Source organism: Ictidomys tridecemlineatus, chromosome 2 (assembly GCF_052094955.1).
Source record: "Ictidomys tridecemlineatus isolate mIctTri1 chromosome 2, mIctTri1.hap1, whole genome shotgun sequence".
Classification (NCBI taxonomy): domain Eukaryota; kingdom Metazoa; phylum Chordata; class Mammalia; order Rodentia; family Sciuridae; genus Ictidomys; species Ictidomys tridecemlineatus.
In genome coordinates, this window is record NC_135478.1 from 199,388,816 (window position 1) to 199,414,576 (window position 25,761).

Consider the following 25,761-nt stretch of genomic DNA (forward strand, 5'->3'; position numbering starts at 1 on the left):
AATTTTTTTATCCACTCATCTATTGAAGGGCATCTAGGTTGGTTCCACAGTCTAGCTATTGTGAATTGTGCTGCTATAATCATTGATGTGGCCGTATCCCTATAGTGCGCTCTTTTAAGGTCCTCAGGGAATAGTCCGAGAAGGGTATGCCTTTATCTTTTACATTTCTTCCCCAAACCTAATTTCGTTTAGCTATTTTTTAAAAAATAATATATCTAGTTTTCATAGATAAAAAATTTTTTTTACATTCACATTACATCAGAGCACTTACTATTTTACTAAATAGCATTATAATAATTGTGCTGACAGATTCCATGTCTTGTAAACACCAAACTTTTGACTGGTGGGAGCAAAAGCGGGTAGATACACCAGGGCCCGAAACACGAGAGTTGGAGGTGTTGGTCTAGGCTTTACAGAAGGAGCATTAAGCATTGGTTGTATTAGTGGGTTAGTGAAGTGGGGGCCAATGAAAGAACCTTGGTTTTGTGGTCACTTCTCTAAGTTCAAATTCCAGCTCTGAGACATTGGAACTGACATTCTAGTCTAGACATTCTAGACTGAAGCTTTGATTTCTTTATCTATAGAATAAGACAACTTGAAGAAATACTTAGCATAACAAAGTTATCATGAAATTAAATTAGAGAGTGCCTGTAAAGTGCTTAGCACAAGACCTGGAACATGATAGGAGCTCAAAATAATTCATTGCTGCTGTTGCTGCAATGGTGACACACCAGAGCCTTTCCAGTCCCTTGTAACTGGATGTTTGCTAAGCTTTGGTCTCAAAAATATAATTCTGCAGAAGATCTGGATGCATGCATCTTTTTAAAGCAAATTGGTCATTCTGAAGTAAAACTTTCCTTTCATTAAAGCAGCTCCTCTTATATTCCCAGTTCTTCAAAAAAACCCTAGATTCTACCAACCCTGCCCCCTGGGAAACCTCCATGCATCCATGCTCCTCATTGCCCAGCCTCCACCCACCAGAGTGGTCCAAGGTGAATATCCCTCTTCATTGGAAAATCCTATGAAGCTCCTACTCTTAAGACTTTCATAATCTGCTCTTTTATATTCCCACTGTATGCCTTATATCACTAATAACACTTTGAAGTTTTTATAGCTGCTTTTTCCCATCAACTTCTTTCATCTAAGAGCTCCTGGAGGCCACCAGGTATGATGTATCCCTGCAATCCTAGCATGGCTAGGGCACTGTTTGGCATGTAGTGGGCACTGAACAAATGTTTACTGAATAAATTAAGACAGTTGCAGCCACATCTGCACAGTACGGCAGAGCCTGATTTTCCTGTTAATCTCAGCCTTTCAGTATGAAATATAGTGAAGCACAGCTGCAGCTGGGACCTAAATGACCCTTTGGGGGATTTTCTCTTGTTGTTAGGTTCAACCATTAGCAGTAATTTTTGCTGCAGCAATGTTTGCTCTGGTAAATTCAGGGAAACCAAATGATGCTAATCATAAAAATAGCCTTAATTGTGCAGTTTTTCTGGGAATTTGTTTACTGAATATGAATATGATTATATATATTTTTCAGACTCAGTTCTCAGAGAATAAAGAGAGCTGCTTCTTTTCTGGAGGAGAAAGATCACAAACTAAGATGTTAAGGTTTAAAATTCCTCAGTCTGCACCAACTATCCAAATAGCTTTTGGCAAAAGCATCCCTTTTTCTGCAATGGAATCTCTTTTTTCACTATTTGTCAATGACTTTTTGTATGTGCGCTAGTTCTGTAATATCTGGCCATGGTATCTCTTTGAATGTTGTCTGCTCACCTATAAAATAGAAATAAAAACACTTTATTCATGAGGTTGCTATGAGAATTTACAATAGTGACATATTCAAAGAGCTCACATCACAGTGCCTAGAACATGCTAGATAACTATATGACTTGAGAACTATGATTGTTTTCATCACCCCTTATTTCTCCAAGACAATACCATAAGTAGTGCAACAAATAAGAGCACAGGCTTTGGGGCTCGAGAGACTAGGTCTCCAAAAGAGAAAAGACTTAATGTTGCAGACACATTATAGTGAGCGTGCCACTTATTTTGTATTTTTTATAGTCTTTGCTTCTATAAAATAGTATGAAAGATACCAACCCCATAGGATATTGAAAGGTTTTAAAGAACTAAATACACAAAATATTTAATGTCTAGCTTTTCATATGCATTTATTTCACTTCCTTTTATCAAGCCATTCAAAATTTCTTGTCGATCTTTTGTTCTCAAAAATGTATCTGGATTTTCACTCCATTCTTACCATATTATCTTCCAAGTAAAGAAAAACAGCTGAACTCCATATCTAGATTACGCATGGGCCCTCTGTTTCCTGCCTTCGTGGTAACACTGCTGACAAATTTTTCTTCCTAAAATTCTAGAGGTTAGACCTGCCAATACATCTTTCCAACTATCCAAACTCATGTTTTCCTTCTTAAATGTTTTTCTAGCAGTTGTGTTAAACAGTTCATAAATTAGCATTTTATAGTATTTCAGGGCTTTCTTTAATTTTTAATCCCCTTCCTTTTAGAAAACATACTCCAAAAACAGGAACAATATTTCCTGCAATGTCGGATAGATGCTAAAGTGACCCCCAGTGATCCCTGCTTCCTGCTTATTCATGCTCTTGTAAATTCCTTCCCCTTGAGTGTAGGATGGACCTAGAAACTCACTTAAAACAACCAGAATACAATAAAAGTATTTCTGAAATGAGTGTACACCAAGATGTGGACTTGCATTTCATCAGGCTCTTGCTCTGTCTGAACCCTCACTATTGGAAAGCAAACTACCATATTGTGAGGATGAAGAGGCCCGTGTTACACACTACAGGGAACTGAGGTTTCTGGCCAACAGCCAGCAAGAACCTGAGGCCTGCCAACAGTCACATGAAGGAGCTTGGAAGTGGATCTTTTGAGTTTTGCCGACAGCTGTGAGCAAACTTGGAAGCAAATCTTCTCCCAATTGAACATTTAGATGACCACAATTCTGGCTGATGCTTTATTTGTAGCCTTGGGAGCAATTTTGAATCAGAGGCATCAGTTAAACTGACTCACAGATAATGTAAGGTATAAATATTTCTTAATTTACTATGTTTTGGGGGTAATTTGTTATACAGCAATAGAAGGTGGGTACTGTCATAACAAATACACACACACACACACACACACACACACACACACACAGAAGTGACTTTGGAAACAGGTAGTAAACAAAGGCTAAAAGGATTATGAAGAGTGCATTAGAGCAAGCCTAACCTGCCTTGAACAGATTATTAGTGGAAATCTGGAAGGTGAGGTACTTATTATATAGTGGTAGAAAGCTAAGCAACATTATCAGAAAGCAGGAAATGTTACTAGTGAACTGCTAATCTCACTAAGTGTTGAAGGTGCTGCCTGATTTTCTTCTTAATGCTTATGGTAAAATGTGAGAGACGTGGATAGAATGAGCATACTATCAAACAGAAAGGAACTAAGACTTGATGGTTTTGAAAGTTTTAAAAATATAACTCTAAAATTAAAAAAAATGGCTTTCAAACAATGTTCAAGTCTGAGATACTGCTAGGAGAACAAAGTATAAAAGCAGAGGGCAAGATCAAAAATATTAAGAATTCTGAACTTGGGAAATCCCAACTTTATATAGTGGGGAGTAAGAAAGTCTCTTACTGCCCTTAAGAGAGACACTATCTCTGTTTTCCAAGGCTATTCATCATACTACTATCACCAAAAAGATAATCTGAAACAAAGGCCATCCATGCCTCTGCTCATAAGACATGCAGAGGACAGATTCATGGGGAATGGTCTCTCAACATTTTCCACGCTCATATCTACATTGTTTATGGTTTGTGGTAAATTTTCTCATGAGTTTAACACTCCTATGGCCACACTGATCAATGAGACCTAGGGCATCCAGAACTAAATCCATTCAGACAATCTCACAGCACATAATTAAAATTACTATGAATAGGACTCCAACCAGCAGAATTAGTCCAACTTGCAGTGCTGGGATCAACTATATTTCCTAGCCTCCCAGAACCAACTGGTTAAAGAAGCTCCATCAGAGTCTAGCCTCTCTCCATAACCTCCTGTACTGACCTTTCCATTTGGCTTAAGGGTTTATTCTAAGTGCAACAGGATGTATCAGTGAACACACAGGGTTACTTTTGGGGACACAAGGAAGAAGCTTAGGGTCTAGAGCAGTTCTGTTTTCTAGAAAAACTCTAGTCAGCAAGTTGAGGCTGATATTAGTGCCTTCTAGGATCTAGGCAGTGCAGCTAATCACATTCCCTCAATTGGAAATAAATTCTGTACTATCTTATCTAGTTAATTAGTACAATCATAAGGACCATTATTATCAATTATTCCTTAGGAAAAGCTGCTCCAAGTAGTCTTGGATAGCCTTATTTCAGAGGGATCACTACAATCAACTGAAGGCTACATGATCAAATGGTGGACTTTCTTTAAATACATAAAACATTTTTAAAGATTCTGTGACAGATTCTTAAGGACTTCTTTAAAAACTATTTCTCTGGGTGGGGGCTGTAGCTCAGTGGTAGAGCGCTTGCCAAGCATGTGCTAAGGCCCTGGGTTCAATCCTAAGTTCCATAAGAAGAAAAAAAAAACACAAAAACACAAAAAATCTTTCCTTAAGTACACAAAAATATTGATGCCATATAGCTAGGAGTAGGCCCAAAGAATTTGATAGGTTTCCATAATTTGTTTCTATGGTTTGAATCCTCAAACTTTAATCTGTTAGTCTATAATTTTCCAAAGGACAGACCAAATAGGTCATTAGAAATAGTCCAAAGGGCCAGGAAAAATATAACAAGGATTATCAAAGGGACTATTGGCCAGAGCTGTAAATATGGCCTTGAGTCCTGTCTATGCTGCAAGTGACCATGTCCATTTGTGGGTCTGAATAGCTGTGCAGAGGTTGAAAAGCCCAGTAGTTAGCACCAGACAACCTGGTTGAATGATCACCAATGAACCAAACTCAGGCATTAAAAAAAAAAAAAAAATCCTATAAATTGGAGGCACCACTGAGTGACAGGTTAGGTTCTGCTTCAGAAAAAAGATGGCAGACAAAATCTCCCAAACACAAAACAGCCACTTGTTCATGTAAACCTGAGACACTATTGGGCAAAGCTCAGAGTTTTCTTCTTCTTTTTTTTTTGTTCTCTTTTCTTCTGTATTAGGGATTGAACCCAGGGCCTTGCACATGCTAGGCAAGTGTTCCACCATTGAGTAAATACCCCCATTTCAGCAGTTTTCTTGAATCTGTCATTTCTATTTTATAAAGTGTGTTGGTTGGGCTCTTCCAAGCTTTTTTGGTCACAAGTTCAAGTAGACCCAGCTCAAACTGAGAACCTGGGGCATTCAGTTTCAGTCAGAGAATACTTAGCAGATTAGTAGCTGCTTTTTTTTTTTTTTTTTTTTAAAGGGGTTGTGTCTTGTGGCTAATATGGCAAGCAGTATTGTTGTGTTGGAAAATTCTCTGAGTATTCTGGCAGCCACCAACTGAATAATTCCTTCTGGAATTCTACGGGAATTCTGTTTGACTACCAGAGAGAAAACATGGAGCGTGATCTACATGTCCCAGTATTATTGATCTACATGTGGCAATCTCTGAAAGTGAGAAACCCTACTGACATTAATGGGACAAAGAATGCAGGCATGCAACACATGAGGTCCATTATAAGCCACAGAATTTCATTGAATTTTCCCAAGGGTCCCTTCCACAGAGCCATTTTCACTTTCCTTCTCACTGTGAATGCATCATATAAATTGAATTTGGACATGTTCTCACCACGGTACCAGGTGAGATAGTGAGTTGTGAGCCAGTATCCACAAAACCATGAAGTTTAACTGCCAACACTCCACAAAGTTCTCCAGCATACCCCAAGGGATTACACAGTAACTGGTCTCTCTGGAGGACAAACAGATCTCAGGCTCACCCTTAGTCATCTTTCATCTTAGAGCAAATGAGGTCAGGATAAAGGTGGCATCAGGTGTAGAGAGGCAGAGAGCAGCTTTCTGCCAATCATAGGCACATCTGCTTTTAGTTCTGAGCAATGCAGTGATTACTCATGTTTTAACCTAACTCCAACACTGACAAGCACCTAAAGCACATTATAAGGTGGGCCATGATCACTGGCACCACCTATTTAGCTTTGGAGAGTCTTTGGTTCAGCAATCCTAAACTTGACTTTCACAGCAGGAACTCTGTTATGAAGTCTATCTTAACAGGCATTTGCTGCCCTGTTATCATGACAGCATCTCTTTAAAGCCTGATTTTAACATACGGGATAGAGAAGTTTTCCAGGGTGATGAGGCTGACAGTTTTTCATCCTCCAGTGCATTACCTTCATCAGGAGTATAGATGCAGTCCAAGGCAATGAGGGCCCAAATATTTACTTAGGATTTCCACAGGGGTGTGTCTATCTCAGAGAAATCTCCCTGACAGGGCCAACATTCCTCTATAGCAGTAAGGACCTACTGCAAAGAACTTTGAGACCTTTTGCTATCTGGATAAATCTGAAGTTGGAATGACAAACACAAAAGAATGGAGGAGGGGCTGAGTCAACAGAGAGCCCAACTGTCTGTTAAACAGTGCTATGCACCGGCCTTATCATCTCCCCCGTGAACCAGCCAGAGTCTAAGGAGTCACTAGGTGTCTGACCACAGTGATTGAAATTACTTCCCTCATGCTCAATGTAGGTGTGTGTTTCTGTAAATATTGTCAGAACAACTGGGTCTGAACCTTCCTCTAAGCCAGGATGTGTCTTCATACAAGTTGAAACAAACCACCATCATTTTTGTGCTGGTTCCTCAAGCCACAATTTTCCAAGAGTGATGACAAGAGGGCCTGACGAGTCCTGCATAGGAATGTCGATGACAGGTCAGGAGAAAAACTCAGAGCTTAGGTAAAGTGAGTCTTTTATATACAAAGCATGACCGTCTTTTGATCTGGAGGGACAGACTCTATCTTCCCAGGCAGTGTACTACACAAACACTTGAAAAGACAGCCAAGAACAAAGGGCAGCCAGTGCCTCAGAAATGTGAGGGACCTGCAGAGAATTATTTCCCAATGATTATCTAATGGAAAAAAAAGTCTAGAAATTCTGCTTATTTTAGAAAGTCTAAACAATATTGTTCAATTTACTTTTACAAAACCTTTCTAACCATTACTGCATTCTATATACTCTGTTCTATAGGTAAAACGTGTCTTTTTCTTGAATGCACTATGTATTGCCCAGCTTTTTGTACTACAGAAAAACAGAAAACAACAAAAAACCAATTTTCAAACAAAAATTAAAATCAGAAACCTAAAATTCATGTGTTCTTAGTTACAAACAATTCTTTTATACTATGGCTATTGGCCTTTTTGATAGGTCACCTTTTAAATTATTTAAATTCTGTAGCACATTTATTTATTGTTTTCACAGCAAAATAGCACTATAAAATGTAGTTTTTCCTTGACCCAACATTCTTAATTACTTTTAATAAATGTCACCTATTAGCCAAGAGATAAATGCCATTGTCTTTAAGTTTCTAATAGATATATTCTACATATACCAGTGATCCCTCTTCCTCCCATTAAGATCCTGAACTAAACAGTCAACAGACTAAAGTAGACCTCTATAATTCAAATGTCACACTACAATTTCAAACTGGCAGTCTTCCTTGAGTTTCATTTTACTTGCCAAGGAAACAATGAAGTACTTATTCTGATGCCAACAGAACTGTGGGAAGAGACTGAGAGATTTGTATTCCCTGAATTTTTAATCTGCAGAAGAGGACAACTACAGTTACCAAAGTGGCATATGTTATTATTTTAATAATCCTATAATTACACACCTAATAGAATCTTAGAACATATGGTGTATTTGTAAAAAAATCAATTCATATGATTGCAAAAATGATAGTAAATCATCAAAGAGAATCCTATCTACAGGATTTAAAGAGAAATGAAAACAAAAAATGAAATCAACAAAAATGTCATGATGGTACTTTTGTGCATGATAGATTAATGATAAATATAATCTCAATATTATATTCTCCTTCCAGGGTGAACATTAATCCTTCCCTCACATGACTACCTTGTGATTTGCAACAGCAATTCCTTCTTTCAAGACTCAAAAGTTTTCACCTTGGTATTCTTAGCATCTTTAAATTGAATAATCCCAACACTGGCTGCATTGAACCTCTTCCAACAAAACCCACAGTTCTAAATCCCCTACAATATATATACTGAATAAGTAGATCTGAGGCTAAGTGGAGAAATTTGAATTTTTAAAGAAGTACCAGGAGATTCTCACATTTAGGTGAATTTCAAAGAGTTTTAAGCCATTTTTTAAAGTCCTCAGGATACCACGTCATATTCACTTTATAGCAATGACTGCTAAATACAGAATACTGTATATGGAGGATTTTACATATTAAGTATTGAGTTGACACAAAGACTATGTATAAAATAAAGAAACATATTGCATAAATACTGAAACACTACCATTGATCAGCTTAAATTCAAGGACACAGGAGTATTGCTCCACTCAGTCCCTCATCGGAGCCTCTTGACTCCATTTCACTCTCTGACCCTTCTGAAGGAATTCTGATCAATTGTTTCATTCTTAGGTTTTTTAAAAAAATTAACTATACTTTTATATAACAGTGTGTCAGTACTTTTACATTTTTTTCTATTAAAAAACAATCTTAAACATGAGTGTTATGGTTCGTGTATATCAGGGTTTTACAAAGGTGTTTACCAAGAAATAAAATCAGTGTATCAGCTTTACTATATAGTGCCAAATAATTTTTCAAAGTGGTTGGGCCAATTTATTTTCCCATGTGCAGAAAATAAAGAGTTTTCCCTTAGTTTACCACCTTCCTGAAACTGAAAACACCTGATGTAAGTCAATTCAGTAGGTATAAAATTGTATTTCATCTTGGTTTTTAATTTCCACTTCATGATTGACTGTTGTTAGTGTTAGGCATCATTTGCCACTGAGGTGTCTTCTGTGACACACCTATTTGAGCCCATGGCCCTTACACAGTCTTTTCTCATTAGCTCATGAATATGCTCTTAATATAATTCTCTTTCAATTACTTATTTTTCAGACATTTTCTTCCAGCTTCTGCTGTATCTTTTCACTTTCTTAAAAGTATTCTTTTGATAAATGGGAGCTCTTAATTAATTCTATGATAGTCAGTTCTCTCAATCCTTCCCTTCATGTTTTTGTTTGCATAAGTGTCTCATTTTAAGGAACTATTTCTTGCACTGAGATCAAAAAGACACTCAACACTGTCTTCTGAATATCATAGTTTGGCTTTTCATATTTGAATAGTCAGTCCACTAGAATGGAATGTTGGTATAAATTGAGATGCGGGATCATTTCACAATGTTTTTTCTAAATGGGAAAAGCCAAATATTTCTTTAATGATACCAAGTGTTATCTGTATCACAAATCAAATTTTCCTATAAGTGAGGGGTTGCTTGTGGACTCCTTGGTCAATTTGTACATTTCTTTGCCCTGTGGTCTAAATTACTAAAGTTTAATGATCATTACTTCTCTTTTAAGGTATGTTTTAAGAAATGTTGTGCTTATTTTGGATGAATTATTCTTCCATATATTTAAGCAACAATGTACTAAAGTCTATTTAAATATCTTTTGGGATTGTTTTTACTAGAATTGCACTAAATATATAATCAATTTGAAGAAAACTGACTCAATTAAGCTACTGAATCATCCAATCTATAAACAATATTTCACTGTACTTTCATACAAGCTTTTTAAAATGCTTCAATTAAAGTTTAATTTTCCCCACAAAGTATTGAACATCTTTGAGTTCTTGATACCTTATAAATGGTTAAGTTATAAATTATATTTCCCATTTATAGACACATTAAAATAGATATTATATTTGTATTAATTATGGATCACGAAAACTTGCTGATGTCTTATTTCTAATAGTGTAGATAGTTTAAAAGTTTTGTAAATGATCATTCTCATCACCTATTAAAAAACAACCTTATATATAAGTTTAAGATTATACATGAATGTAACAACTTTTACCCTTCTTTTCCAATTTGTTTCTTTAACTACTTCTTCATGCCATTTAGTACAATGTCAAATACAAGAAGTGACTGATTTTCAAATGTTAATCCATACCTGCATTCCTAGGTAAACCCAATCTGGCTATTACATCATCTTTTTTATTTGTTTTAGATTTAGTTTGTTAAATGTTTGTTTAAGATTTTTTTGTATTATTTTTATGAATGGAATAGACCTATAATCTTCTTTCTCATCATTATCAGGTTTCAGTACCAAGGTTATACCTGATTACTTCATACATCTTACACACTGAAGGTTTCACTGTATTCCTGGCATCAAAGCTACACTAGTCTTGTTTGTATGTCCTCTGAATCTATTATATGTTAATGGAGATATTTATTCCAGTTTGATATAATGGATAATAAAATGATTTTGAAATTATCTTTTTTTTCTTCTTTCTCTGTATTTCCTTTTCTTTCCCTTCTTCCTTCCCCCCTTCTTCCTACCTCCCTTCTTTCTTTCTTAGGCAATTTGTTATTCAGTGTTTTATTTCTGTGAATTTTGTACTTTGAAACTATAAACTCATGTTTTTTGAAACTTTAGCTTTTAGATTTTGATAAATGTGAATGCCCCAAGGAAGGATATGATTTTTTTCTCCCTCCTGAAATACAGAATACATTCAGGTTCCTTGTGATAATGATTTCTCAGAGTACATTTTTCTTCTCTCCCACTCAGCATTAAGATTTGATATTGGTAAATTTACATGCAGCCCTTGGATGGTAGTTTTCTATCTATAATGAATTATGGCCCATGACATTCTGGCTTTATGATGAGGTTCCCCAACTGGACATCCCATTTTGGACATGCCTTGAGTTGTCTACATAACTCAAAGCAATACCAATTAGAGAAGCATCATAATAATTAAGGATAAACAAGGTAGGATGATTAAAAGAAGTCATAAAAAAAGAACTATTTCATTCAAGTGACATTCTAGAACTGGCAAAATTAATCTATAGTGTCAGAACGCAGACTGGTTGCTTCAGGCTTAAGAGTGACTACAGAGTCACATGAGGTTACTATTTGGGATAACATAAATGGTCTACATCTTAGTTGTGTTAGTGGTTATTTACCAAACTGTTAACTTAAATACACTTAGAATTGGTGTATTTTATCATATATAGATTATTTCTAATTAAATATGATTTTAAATTAAATTACACCTTAAAGATCTGTGCACACTATGTCAATTTTATTTTAATAATTCCTTTTAAATCCCTTAAGGATCTGGAACTCCAGAAATCAATTAGAGTTTTTACCATACTTAGTAGCATCAATATCAGTTTAAAATGAGTGAGCCATTATCAAGCCTGACAAATCCTCATGATAAGACAGCTTTAGTACATAATCCTTGGTCAAGTTGTCATTCAGTCTTTATTGCTCATGAAAATGTATTTCTATGCTTGAAGGCTATTTCTAAGTTAATATGCTAGGAAGGAGAAGAAGGCCACTTACACAGTATTGATCTTGACATAATTTAGGCTATTCTCACTATTCTGTTTCTATGGTGGGTTTATTCAGTTATGACTAAAAAGAAGTCATGTCAAGCTAAGTCACTAAGTTGGTATTTTCAAAGTTCCAAAATTTTCAATGGATTAAATGTACATAATCATTTTTTTTTTTCTGATTTCACATGCCAAGGATGTCAACATAGTATGACAGAGATAGGGTTTTCTTCCAAATCCCTGGTCTCTCAAGACATTCATAATGTGATGGCAAACAAAAAGTCACAGAAGGAGCTAAATGTAGATTATTCCTTTAGTCCTTTCCCTATCTCCAATCTCTATCTTACTAGATACCATGTATTGGGTTTCAATTTAGTTCAACTTCCTGGTTTCCCCTAATCTGCCTGATGCTGTGCTCATCCCTGAATGTACTAAAGATCCACAAACCACTGTTCTTGAAGATATGATGGCAATGGAGGAAATTTATAGGTAAAGATATAGATATACATAGTCCTATTGACTCATTAAAAAATGGGCCCTTAACTTAGCTGAGAGCCCAACAATGTTATGGAGAAAAATTTCTTTATGGAGAAAAGAAAATATCTGGAGGAGATGAAACCTAAACAGAACCCTGAAAGGTGAATGGGATTTAGTGAGTATTCAAGAGCAACAAAGAGTGGATAGTAAATGGCTTCAAGGTAGAGAAAACTGGAAGAGCAAAGGCATGGGGCAACCAGGGAATCCCTATACATGGGAAGATAAGTTGGCTTCCTATGCTAATAAACTGATTCTGTGACTTTTAGTATTTAAGAAATTTCTGATAAAGAATTATATTCAACTTATTGGAAAAAAACAATGTTTTTAAGGCTAGAAAAATATTGTCATTTGTGTTTTTGTTTCCATGTCATCTTTTTAATACTGCAAGCTCTGTGGCTCATCCATGTAATATAGAATTATTCTAGCATGATTTCTAAGGAGTTTTAATAAAGTCTATAATTTCAAAGGAATTTAATAGTCTTTGTTTTTGGTTTGTGGATTTTGGTTTGTTTTTGTTTTTTGGTAGTTTGTATCTGCCTCAAGAAAAAATAATACCACAATGTGGAAGCTGAAAAGAAACTCATAAGCAAAACATATTCAAGTCACAGGCATTATAATTCTACTTAAAGAACTGAGCATGATGGCACATGTCTGTAAACTCAGGAGGCTGAGGCAAGAGGATTGCAAGCTGAAGGTCATCCTCCATAACTTAGTAAGACCCTGTCTCAAAATTAAAAATTTAGGAGACAGGAAGATGGCAGAAGCAAGTGAGGCAGCAAGTCCCAATCTCCTCACAACTCAGAAAGGAGGCAGTGAAGGAAAAGCAGAATTGAGAGGGAGGTGACAAAATAAATGTTCTAAGACTCAATATTACAAAGTCTGAGACCTGGAGAGACTGGAAAATAGGTTACCAGAGTAGAAAAGAAACTTAAGAGTCCCCTAATCCCAACCAGAACCTGGGGACGAGAAGGGGGAAGGGACAACAGAGAGAAAGCCAGGTGGAGGTAGAAGGGGGAATTAAAAATCTCTTAAGCTCACTTGCTAAAAAACATTTGGAAAGACAGACAAAATTTAAAATGTGATGGTAAAAGAAGGAACCTTACAACAGTCCATAGCTTAAAATGAAATCATGAAAAGAAAGCCATCTTGAGGAGTCCTCAGCCAACTAGTCAGTTACCCCCCTTAAATCTTTCCATGCACAGCCAGCTCCAAATTAAACCACAGGGAAGGCCCCTGCAGTAAGACATTGTAATAATTTGGCCAGAAAGAACTAGATAGACCACAACTAGCCCCAAATGCTGAAACCCCTCTCCCTCTGTCTTATCACAAACAAGGGGAATGGAAGATGGGGCCCTGTGCAGGGAATTACACCTAACCCCACTTAGCCTCTGTGACCCAAAAAGCCTTGTGCAGCATGCACTCGCTGAACTCAGAGACAGCAATGAAGCAGCTTTGGCCCCCATAGAAGAAGCAGATTCCCCAGGCCCAGATCATTACATTGGGGCAGGCACTTGCAGAAGACTAAGAGGGCAGCTGCCTGAACACCCAGTGATAGAGACACCCAGTAGGAAATTACCAGAGTCTATGCAGGAAGAAGAGGCTGATCCCAACCTTAACTGGTGCCTAATCTGACTCATGATCACAACTGGCAAGTGAAAGGGCATTGTTTGGATACTGGCAGGATCTTACATCAGACATAATCAACAGAGAGAATCATACCTGCCATTCACAAACTGGGGCAGTGGAGGCCAGGTAAACCACCGGAAACCCTTTATAATAGTAACTCAGAGATTTGCAATGGCCAGGGAAATACTTCTGTACCACAGAACACCCACAGAAAACTCACAACCAGAATTCCTGCACTCACAGATCAACATCTTTACTACTATGAAAAGAAACCTATGGGGGAAGTAGTTACATGGTCACCCATAGCAATCACAGGGACACTTCAGAGTCCGTAACCTGGACTACTGCATACGATAGAAATAACCAAGTTACAACACTGCACCCTCCCAGCAGTCAAACCAGAAGCTGCTGGTAGGAGGTTCATATCAACTAGGGAACTGGCTGCTGTGCCCCTGCAACTCTGGAGAGATCCATAACCAAAGACTGATGGATATCTGCTAAATGTCTAAACCCCGATGAAATCCAAACTAAGAATTTTCTTCACCTTGACATGGGTTACTATAAATAATTTAATGTCAATTTTGATCATATAAATAACTCTTTAACTTGAATGATATTTGTTAATTCAATAGCCCACACTGTACCTTCAATGTGAATGTATTTCATCTAATGAGTTAAAGCATTAATTGGATTTAATCTTCCTATCTTTGTTTTCCTGGGTCTAATTTATACTTGCTTCTCTTACCCCTTATTCATCCACTTGCATTATCTGTTACTACCTCAAATATTAACCATTCATCTATTTCTCCTTTTTATCTTGGTGTAAATTATTCTTTTATATTCGTTCCCTCCACCCCCCTTCTCACACTCTTTCCCTTTTCTTTTTGCCTAAGCTTTCTTCCTCCCTGCTTTTAGACCTCACTTAACAGAAAGATCCTTAAAACAGAGTAAATAGCTCAAGATGAAATTGTGGAAAGAAATAATACATTTATTACATTTATCAACTAATTATTTGACCTATTTCAGAACTTTAATATAGGTTTATATTTGAATTTGAGGAGCCTTAGAGAACAATTACAACATTTGTATTTTTTATCAAGGATAAACAGACTAAGGCATGGCTCTGAAGTGATTATAGTAAATAGGATTCAATGATATTGAAGTGGTGCTGATATTGGAATTGGAGGTCACACATTCACTTAAATTATCATAATCTGAATGGTCACCTAACCCAGGGCTCCTAAAATAACAAAGCTCACAAAGTAGCCCTTTAGTTAAAAGAAGAAATCAGGGTTGGGGATGTGGCTCAAGTGGTAGCGTGCTCACCTAGCATGCATGAGGCACTGGGTTCGATTCTCAGCACCACATACAAATAAAATAAAGATATTGAGTCCATATAAAATAAAAAATAAGTATTTTAAAAAAGGAAGAAATCAGAACTATACCAATAGATGGGCAGACATACAAATATGAAAAAACAAAGGAACACACCATCCCAAACAGCCCATAATGTTTTAACAATAGATTTCATTGACACCCCTATGGAGGAAATATCTTCTTTAGATAAAGTTCACAGTTAAACTGTTCCATGAGGACTGCAGTTATAGCTCAGTGGCAGAGTGCTTGCCTTGAATGTAAGAGGCACTGTGTTCTATCCTCAGCACCACATAAAAATAAATAAAATAAATGTATAAAACCACAATAACATTATCTTTAAAAAACTGTTCTATGAGCTAAAAGAATACATAAAGAATAAAATTAGAGAGAAAATACAGGAAATGAAAGATCAGTTCAATAGAGAGATGGAGATTCTGAAAAACAATCAAACAAAAATTCTTGAAATTAAAGAAGCAATAAACCAAATTAAAAATTTAATGGAATGTATCATCAATTGATCAGGCCACTTTGAAGATAGATTTTCAGACCCTGAAGACAAAAACTATATAATTTTGAAAATAAAGTTGATCAAAAAAGACATTAAAAGATCATGAACTGAAAATTCAAGATATCTGGGATAACATCAAAAGGCCAAGTTTAAGATTCACTGTGAAATATGAAGGCTCTGAAATACAAACTAAAGAAATGCACAATATTTTCAATAAAATAATATTGGAAAATTTCCAAACCTTAAGAAAGAGATGGAAATTCAAATACAAAAGTTATACAGGATTCTAAATATACAAAATCATAATAGATCCACTCCAAGACATATTATCATGAAAATGCCCACCACACAGAATAAGGATAGAATTTTAAAAGCTGCAAGAAAAAAAAAGTGTCACATTTAGAGGTAAACCAATCTGCATTTCAACTGATTACTCAACACAGACATTAAAAGCCAGGAGGTCTTGGAAAAATATATACCAATCTCTGAAAGAAAATGGATACCAAGCAAGAAAAGTTAAGTTTCAGAACTGAAGAAGAGATAAAAAATTTTCTATGATAAAACAAAAGCTAAAAGAATTCAGCCTGCAGTACAAAACATACTTAATAAAATGTTTCATGAAAAAATAAAAATGAAAAACAACATAAGGAGAAATTATATTAGAAGAATAGTCAATTAAAGGAGAATGAAGTCCAATTTAAATATAAGAAATAAACCAAAATGACAGGAAATAAAAACAATTTCTCAAAAATAACTGAATATAAATGATATAAACTCTTCAAACAAACAAAAGACAGAGGTTAGCAGACCAGATTAAAAAAAAAAAAAAACAAGAAACAACAATATGCTGTCTTTAAGAGACTTACCTTACAAGTAAAGACATTCACAGACTGAAGATGAAAGGATAGGAAAAGACATACCATTCAAATGGTACTGAAAACAAACAGGGATAGATATTCTTAGATAAAGTGAACTTCAAGCCAAGATTAATCACAAGAGACAAGTTACCTCATACTGTTTAAGGTAATCATAAATCAACAAGATATCATGATCATAAATATTTATGCCAAACAACAGAGCATCTATGTATGTCAACAAACCCTTCTCATCATTAAGAATCAGATCACAAAACAATAATACTGGGTGACATTAACATGCCTCTTTCACCACTGAATAGATCATCCAAACAAAAACTAAGAAAAAATGCTACAAAACTAAAAATTACAATTAATAATATGAAACTAATAGATATCTGCATAATATTTCATTCATCAACAACTGAACTTACTTTCTTCTTAGCAGCACTTGGAACATTTTCTAAAATAGACCATATTTGAGGTCACAAAAAAATCTTAGCAAATACAGAAGAATAAGAGATAATGCATTACATTCTATCAGATCATAATAAAATTAGAAATCAATGATAAGATCAAAAACAGAAACCATGCTAACACCTGGAGATTAAATAATACACTTTAAAATGATGAATGGATAGCAGAAGAAATCAGGGGAGAAATAAAAAAAATCTTAGAAGTAAATAAAAATAGTAATACACCATATCAAAATCTCTTGAAGAGTACTAAGGCAGTACTAACAGGAAAGTTCATAGCAGTGAGTTCAGACACCAAAAGAACAGAAAGATACCAAATAAATAATCTAACATTACACCTCAAAGTCCCAGAAAAAGAACAAGAAACAGTAAAGTCAGATGAAGACAGGAAATAATTAAAATCAGAGCCAAAATTAATAAAATTGAGATTAAAAAACAACATAAAAGATCACCACAACAAAAAGGTGTTTTTTTAAAAAGATAAGATTGATAAACCCTTAGCCAAACTAACCAAAAGGAAAAACCTCAAATTAACAAAATCCAGGATGCAAAAGTCAATATCACCACAGTTGCTACTGAAATCCAGAGAATCATCAGAAACTATTTTGAAAATTTATATTTTAATAAGCTAGAAAATCTTGAAGATATTGACAAATTCCTAGAGACATATGACCAACCCGAACTGAACCAGGAAGATACAGAAAACTTAAACAGATCAATATCAAGTAATGGAATTGAAGCAGCAATCAAAAACCTTCTAACAAAGAAAAGCCCAGGACCAGACTGATTCTCAGTGCAGTTTTATCAGACCTTTAAAGAACTAATACCAATCCTCCTCAAATTATTTCATGAAATAGAAAAGGAGGGAACTCTGCCAATTTCATTATATGAAGTCAGTATCACCTTGATACCAAACCCAGACAAAGACATATCAAGGAAAGAAAAGGGGGGGGGGGTTATAGATGGACACAATATCTTTCTTTTTTAAATAATTTTTAACAGATATTTTACTTTTCCTTTTTTAATAGCTTTATTTTATCTATGTATTCATTTTTGTGTGGTGCTGAGGATCGAGCCCAGTGCCTCATGCATGCTGGGCAATGCTATACCGCTGAGCTATAACCCCGGTCCAATGCAAAAATTCTTAATAAAATTTTAACAAACCTCATACAAAAATACATTAAAAATGACCAAGTGGGTTTTGTCCCAGGGATGCAAGGTTAGTTCAACAAACAGAAATCAATAAATGTAATCCACCATTAAACAGACTTAAGGACAAGAATCACATTATTATCTCATTTTATGCAGAAAAAAACATTTGAGAAAGTGCAGCACCCATTCATGTTTAAAACACTAGAAAAACTAGGGACAGAAGGAACTCACCTCAACATTGTAAAGGTTATAAATGATAAGCCCATGGCCAAAATGATTTTAAATAAAGTAAAACAGAAAGAATTTCCTATAAAAACAGGAACAAGAGAAGGGTACCCACTTTCACCATGCCTATTCAACATAGTCCTGGAAACTCTAGTCAGGGCAGTCAAGCAAGAGAAAGAAATTAAAGAGATATGAATAGGGAAAGAAGAGCTCAAATTACCTCTGTTTGCTGCTTATATGATCCTATATTTAGAAGATTCAAAAAACTCCACCAGAAGACTTTTAGAGCTCATAAATTAATTCAGCAAAGGAGCAGGATACAAGATCAACACCCATAAATCAACTGCATTCCTATACTACAATGATAAATCCAATTAAAAAGAAATTTGGAAAACTTTCCCATTCACAATAGCCTCAAAATAAAATAAAATAAAATACTTGTGAATCAATCTAACCAAAGAGGTGAAGGGCTTCTACAAAGAAAACTATAGAACACTAAAGAAAGAATTGAAGAAGATCTTATGAGCTAGAATGATCTCTCATATTCTTGGATAGGCAGAATTAATATTGTCAAAATGGCAATACTACCAAAAGTGCTATACAAATTCAATGCAATTCCTATCAAAATCCTGATGATGTTCTTCACAGAACTAGAAAAAGCAGTTTTAAATTCATTTGGAAAAGCAAGAGACCCAGAATAGCCAATGCAATCCTTAGTGATACAAGCAAAGCAGGAGGCATCACAATACTGGAATTTAAATTACACTACAGAGCTATAGTGACAAAACACGCATAAATATCAATGGAATAGTATAGAAGACACAGAAATAATCCCACATAAATACATTTATCTAATACTGAGCAAAGGTGCCAAAAACATATGTTGGGGGAAAAATAGGCTTTTTAAGGAATGGTGCTAGGAAAACTGGAAATCTATACATAATAGAATAAAATTTAACCCCTATCTCTCATCCTGCACAAAACTCAACTCCAGGTGGATCAAAGACCTAGGCATTAGATCAGAAACCCTGCAAGTGCTAAAAGAAAATGTAGGCCCAGCTCAGGAACTCACTCCTTAACAAGCCTCTTAAAGCACAAGAAGTAAAATTTAAAAAAAAAAAATCAATAAGTGGGATGGCATCCTCAGAGCAAAACAAACAGTTAAGATCATGGAGAGAGTCAAGAGAATAGGAGAAAACCTTTGCCACCTGCTCCTCAGATAGGGAATTAATATCCAGGATATACAAAGAACTCAAAACACGTAACAACACAAAATCAAATAACCCAATCAATAAATGAGCAAAGAAATTAAGAAGACACTTTTCAAAAGAAGAAATATGAATGGTCAACAAATATATAAAAAAAAAATTCAAGGACTAGCAATTAGAGAAATGTAAATTAAAACTACATTGAGATTTCATCTTATTCCAGTCAGAATGGTAATTATCAAGACTACAAGTAATAATAAATGTTGGTGAGGATATGGGGGAAAAAGCACACTCATACATTGCTGGTGAGATTACAAATTAGTGCAGCCACTCTGGAAAGCAGTATGGAGATTCCTCAAAAAAACTAGGAATGGAACCACCATATAGGCCAGCTATCCCACTTCTCAGTATATATCCAAAGGATTTTAATATCAGCTCATGACAGTGACACAGGCACATCAATGTTTATACCAACACAATCCTTCATCAGATTAATGGATAAAGAAAATGTCACACACACATACTAGAGTATTACTTAGCCATGAAGAAGAGAGACTTTATGGCATTTGCCAGCAAATGGATGGATCTAAAGACTATCATGCCAGTCCCCAAAACAAGCCAGACCCAAAAGGTCAAAGGTTGATATGTATTCTCTAATATGTGGAAACTTATTTAAAATAAGGTAGTGAAAATATATATATATATATATATATATATATATATATATATATATATATATATATTGGAATACACAAAGGGGAATGAAAGTAGACAAAGGGGAATGAAGGAAAGGGAGAAAGGATGAGACAGGGAGAGTCAGTGGAATAAATCTGACCTAACTTTCCTATTTGGATATTTGAATATGCCACAGTGAATATCACCATCATGCACATTCACAAAACATTAATTAAAAAAAAAAAAAAACTGGCCAGGCACAGTGGCACATGCCCGTAATCCCAGCATCTCGTGAGGCTGAGGCAGGAGGATCATGAGTTCAAAGCCAGTCTCAGCAAAAGTGAGGGGCTAAGAAATTCAGTGAGACTCTGCTCCTAAGTAAAATACAAAATAGGGCTGGGGATGTGGCTCAGTGGTTGAGTGTCCCTGAGTTCAATCCCTGATACCTGCTTCCCCAGGCCAAAAAAAAAAAAAAAAAAAAAACTGTAAGTAAGATAGAAAGATCAGTAGAGTAAGGTAGGGAACAGGAGAAGGGAGGAGGAGAAGGAAAGTAGAAACACTGGGTACTGAATTAGAGCAAATTATACTCCATGTTTTTATAATTATGTCAAAACAAATCCTATTGTCATGTATAACTAAAAAGAACCAATAAAAAATTCAAACTTTAAAAAACACAAATAAAAAATTTTCAAAAAGGGATGGGGATATAGATCAGTGGTAGAGCACCATGGCTTCAATCCCCCGTATCATAAATTTAATAAATAAGCAAATAAATGAAACAAAATGTAATTATACAAAGAAAATGAGCTATAAGAGATGACCTGGTTTAGATGAAGTTCTTATTCTAATTCTATTTTGTTTGATCCTATCATATTCCTGTGTTCAGTGTTATAAATACAAGTTATATCCCTAGAGGGTACCTTTAAAATAGAGGAGGCTGTCCACCTCCTGGGGATAGTTTGAGAATGTGTATATGTGTGTGTGTGTGTGTGTGTGTGTGTGTGTGTGTGTGTGTGTGTGTGTGAGAGAGAGAGAGAGAGAGAGAGAGAGGGAGAGAGAGACGTGTACACACAGTTGGCTTAGGCTAGATCAACCATAGACAGACTTCCACTATGCTTTCCCAGAACCTTATGGCTCTCAGTTTCAATAACAATCATCATTATTATAAATTTGAAAATCATAAACCAAAGGATATAATTAAATTTAATGATTTTTAAAGATCAAATAAAATTGAAGTCTCTGAACAGCTATTTAAAAGATTTTATATTTCTTCAGGCTCCTCTTTATCACCATCAACTATTTTGTCATTTAAACACACTTGACCTCCATTTTAAGCTCCATTATCTCTATTACTGAGATAATTTCATTATTTAAAGTGCAGTACCTTTTTAGATGTTTTGGTATGTCAACCCTTGAAATCAAGCAAATAAATAGTGCCATAATTTAAAGATATATACTTAGTGATGAAAAACTAAAAACTTTGTATCAGAACATTCTTTACTTTAAAAAATAAATATTGGACTTAAGGACAATATAAATCACTATATACACCGTATTATGTAACCAGCATTTAGCCTTGATATTGGATATCTTTGGCCCCCTTTAACTTGAATTAACAAATTCAATTTGAAGTGTTAGGAATTAAAAACAAACATGGTTAAATATTAGGAAGTGAGTCCAAACCACAGAAACTGTAACTAAATTATATACCATTTCATAATGAAATATTTTTTTCAAATCATTATTTTCAAATTGTTATTCAACACACAAAAAATCATAGCTCTAGAGAAGTTCTTCAGAGCATAGTTAATAAGAAACAGAATATTTAATTCCACACATGAAGCAGGAAGGTTAAAAAAAAAGCATTATTTACTATCAAAAAAATAAAACAAACCTTAAGGACACAGTTGTTATTGTTATTGCAGTTGGCAGATACTCCTTGAAATTCAGCCACAGTGTTCTAAAATGGTTGACAAAAACAATTAAAGAAGGCTTCCCCAGCCCCTCAAAAGAGAGAAAAAGGACCGAAAAACACTGAAGTTCAGGTGCTTGCTGTAACACACTGTCAAATATGAAGAGGATGCTATTGGACCTTGGTAAGATACTCCCACTCTGTTTCATATATCATGGACACGAATATGGTCCATTCACATTATTAAATTGCCATCCATAAATAAACACAATCTTGCACACACAGCACAAGCTGTTTTCAACCAGGAGCAGCAAACAGCATGAGTTAAATTTAATGTAGTCCCATGAATGCTTTTCACATAAAAATTACAATCTTGTGAACCTTTTAATACTTACACAAGTCACAGCATCTATTATAATTTTGCCTGATTGTTACATGTGAACACAAGCAATTGAAAGACATATCTGTGGAGGTAGCTGCTTTAAACTGTATCAAATACTTCAAAAGATTCTAAAAATAACACTATTGTGATATTGGTATAATGATACTAATTTTCAGTAATGAAAACAAATTATTTTAAAAAAGCTGTATTTTAAGAGAAGGGGCTTCAGTCTCCACAGTGTTGATTAAGCTTGCTATGAACTAAAGAGATTTTTAAAATGTGACTTATAACCACTGACTTTACAATATAATAAATATCATGTTTTAAAAGAATATTTTAAAAAGCCAAATAATCACATAATTTTTAAAAAGGTATAAAATTATTCATTTTAATTTCATGACCATATTCATTTTCTAATTCAAAAAAGAGGTATAGCACCATTTGATACTATATTCCAACCTGAGCCCACAGCAGTTAAAATTATATGCTTTTTAACAGAAAGGTACCCATAAAATACAAACAGGCCAGAAAAAATATACAACAGAATTATATCATCTCACTACTAAAGGCTAAAATAATAGTGTGGATTATGACAGAAGACTAGATGTTATAAAAAATTAAAATCTAGTTGAAAAATTTACCATACCCCCAGAATACCATGTGCATAGTGCTGACTGTCTGAGGGGTTTACTGAAATCCTCTATAGTTACCTTTCAGATTGTTAGAAAGAAAAAGAAAAACAAATGCACAGTAATTCTATTAAATCCAGAAATGCAATCATTCATCACAGATTACTCAGATGTACATTAAAATTTTTTAGTGGTTTAGATTTTCATCTCCCTTTCTTTATAGGATCCTCCCTTTTACTTTTTGGCCTTCAGGCAGAGTCTTTGTACTACTACTACTTCTTCTTCTTTAATCAGAATGTTTAACAGAGAGTGAACAGAAACAGGAATGCAAATTAAAATGGAATTGGCTGTTTGCTTATTTTAAACTATTCCTAGTTTAAATATTTGGAAACAAAACAGAAAAAGCAGCAATTTAAATAGTTTGAGATTAACTATACATTTCAATTCTACTAGAGAATGACTTAGAATCTCCTAGAGCATTAAAATAGATATATGTAAGCATAAGTAACACATGATAAGGTGTTATTCCTAAACATTCCCCCTCTTTCTTCCTTCTTAGAGCGGACCACTGTACTTTTACAATTTCAGGATATACTGCTTATACTGTGATGTTTTCCATGTAGTCAATTCAGGCAAGCAACTTCCATCTGTCCATGTGACAAGTTCCAAATTAGAATCAACTTTAGATGATTTGATCAAAAACAGAAGCTCTCTATCCTTTGGCAGACAATGTTGATCTAAGAACTGGCTCTGAAAATTAGCTGGATGAACTCAATTGCTCTGTAACTAATTAGAGGTTTTCCTGGATAGGTCCAGGGAATGTCACAGGGGATATTATCAAATAAAAGTAATTCTAACTTTGAAATCAAAAGATGATTCTATAAATTATAAGGAAAGTTAAAAGCCAAGTGACTGATTACACAAATTCAGGGCCTGTTCTAACAAAGATATGTAAATCGATACACTGCTTAATTACATATAAAATTAAATCAATTATTCAATGACCATTTAACCATTGGATACTCAATATTCATTCTTCTCATTTCTGTTACTTTATGAACATTTTACTTTCCATTAACAGAGAAGCAAAGTAAATAGAACATTGAGAGAATATTCAAATCAATCCATTTTTTCCAAATCAATCTATTTAATAATATTTGGTAGTGTTAGTTACAAATTTTTGAATCAAGTAATAACATTGGCATTCTTAATACTAGAGTGAATTATCATTATTTGGACAGATTTTGCCTCTCCTCTGCACAGATGATTAAACTGGTTTTACCTGGACATGTTTTATTTAGTAACACACTGTGTTACACACAAATCAGAGAAGGATGAGAGAAAACTACAAAGGAAAACACTCTTTGACCCTCTCAAGAAAATGGGGGTTACTTGAAGTAACACAGTAGAAAGCTTCCGATTTCTAATTTCTGATTTCTAAGTTTAGTGAAAACTTCAATTCTTTTTTTCTGGTAAAACATTTGTGTATTGTTATTCTTTCCTTTAAACTCCATGAAGACAATACTTAGGGACTGCTGTCTAAAATATTCTCCAGGTTTTCAATTTCCCTGTTATTGAAAATACAGAACAAAGAATTATGGAACTTAAGTATTACTGGAAGCTCCATCACTCTAAACAGGAATCCTCATAACATCTTTTGTTCCCAGTTACCTTGTGTGTGCCAGAATACGCAGGCCCGTTAGGCAAGTTCTGTACACTCCATTCAACAACAGTACTGAACAACTGCAGAGTCCAGTAGGCTTTGGGGCCAAAGACTCTACTTTAATACTAACTCTGGCAGCTAAGTCATACCTGGGTAGGAGGGAACCTCAGCTGCTGCATTTCTAGAAAAAACAAAAACAAAACACCTCTTCTGAATGCTTTAAAGATTAAATGAGAACATGAAGGGAAGGCACCTTATAAAGTGCCTGACACTATCAGACTTATTCCTCTTACTCTTAAAAATATTTGCTCACATGGAAAATGATCTTTAGTCTCTTTACAAAAACAGACAAATAAATCCATAATCTTCCACTTGGTATATGATATGATCCTAAATATATATATATGTGAAATAAAAAATATTCTTTTTTTCATTTACTCAGATTATCAAATAGAGGAAAATCATATGCACATGCTCCAAAGAATAGACACCCCTCTACCTCCATATCTCTACACATGCTTTAGCTGCTTGAGTTGAAAACTTTGGGGATAAATGTGAAAAATTCCTCCAATAATTGGAGGAAACATGTAAATGTGATCTAAAAGTTTTACTTGGGGAGCCTTAAAATCAGGCTATCTCACTTTCCCCTTTTTCTTGCTCAGCCTGGTGTCTTATTCTGTGTTTATGGAATGTTAGAAACTAGAAGGAATCTAGCCCAATCCTCAAACTTGAAAGCCAAGGACACTGAGACACAGACAACAAAGCCTGGCCTCCTGCCTTTCCACCACTTGATGTCACCGTACTCCCCTCAACTTCACATCTAAAATCTAAGGGAGTGGGGAGGTAAAAATCAAGACTGCAGTGACTGATTTGACAAGTCTAAAACAGGCTTGCAGCCAAGCAAATCAACTTCTCTAATAAAACATAAAACAGTGGAGCAGAGAATTGAAAATTAGGTAAAATGCAAGCTCAAATATTTGAAAA

At 34.9% G+C, this 25,761-nt stretch overlaps 1 protein-coding gene across 14 annotated transcripts in view; it reads right to left on the minus strand.

The window, feature by feature from the left end:
* The window catches only part of Ppp1r9a (protein phosphatase 1 regulatory subunit 9A), a 296,248-nt gene that overhangs the window by 68,295 nt on the left and 202,192 nt on the right, over nucleotides 1–25,761 (minus strand). For 9 of the 14 annotated variants that reach the window (XM_078040394.1, XM_040291524.2, XM_078040395.1 and 6 more), the window contains one exon: nucleotides 22,086–22,151. The exons of the other annotated variants lie outside the window; for them this stretch is intronic. In XM_078040394.1, coding sequence (XP_077896520.1) covers nucleotides 22,086–22,151 — 66 coding nt within the window. The remainder of the gene's footprint in view (nucleotides 1–22,085; nucleotides 22,152–25,761) is intronic. 14 annotated transcript variants of the gene reach the window in all.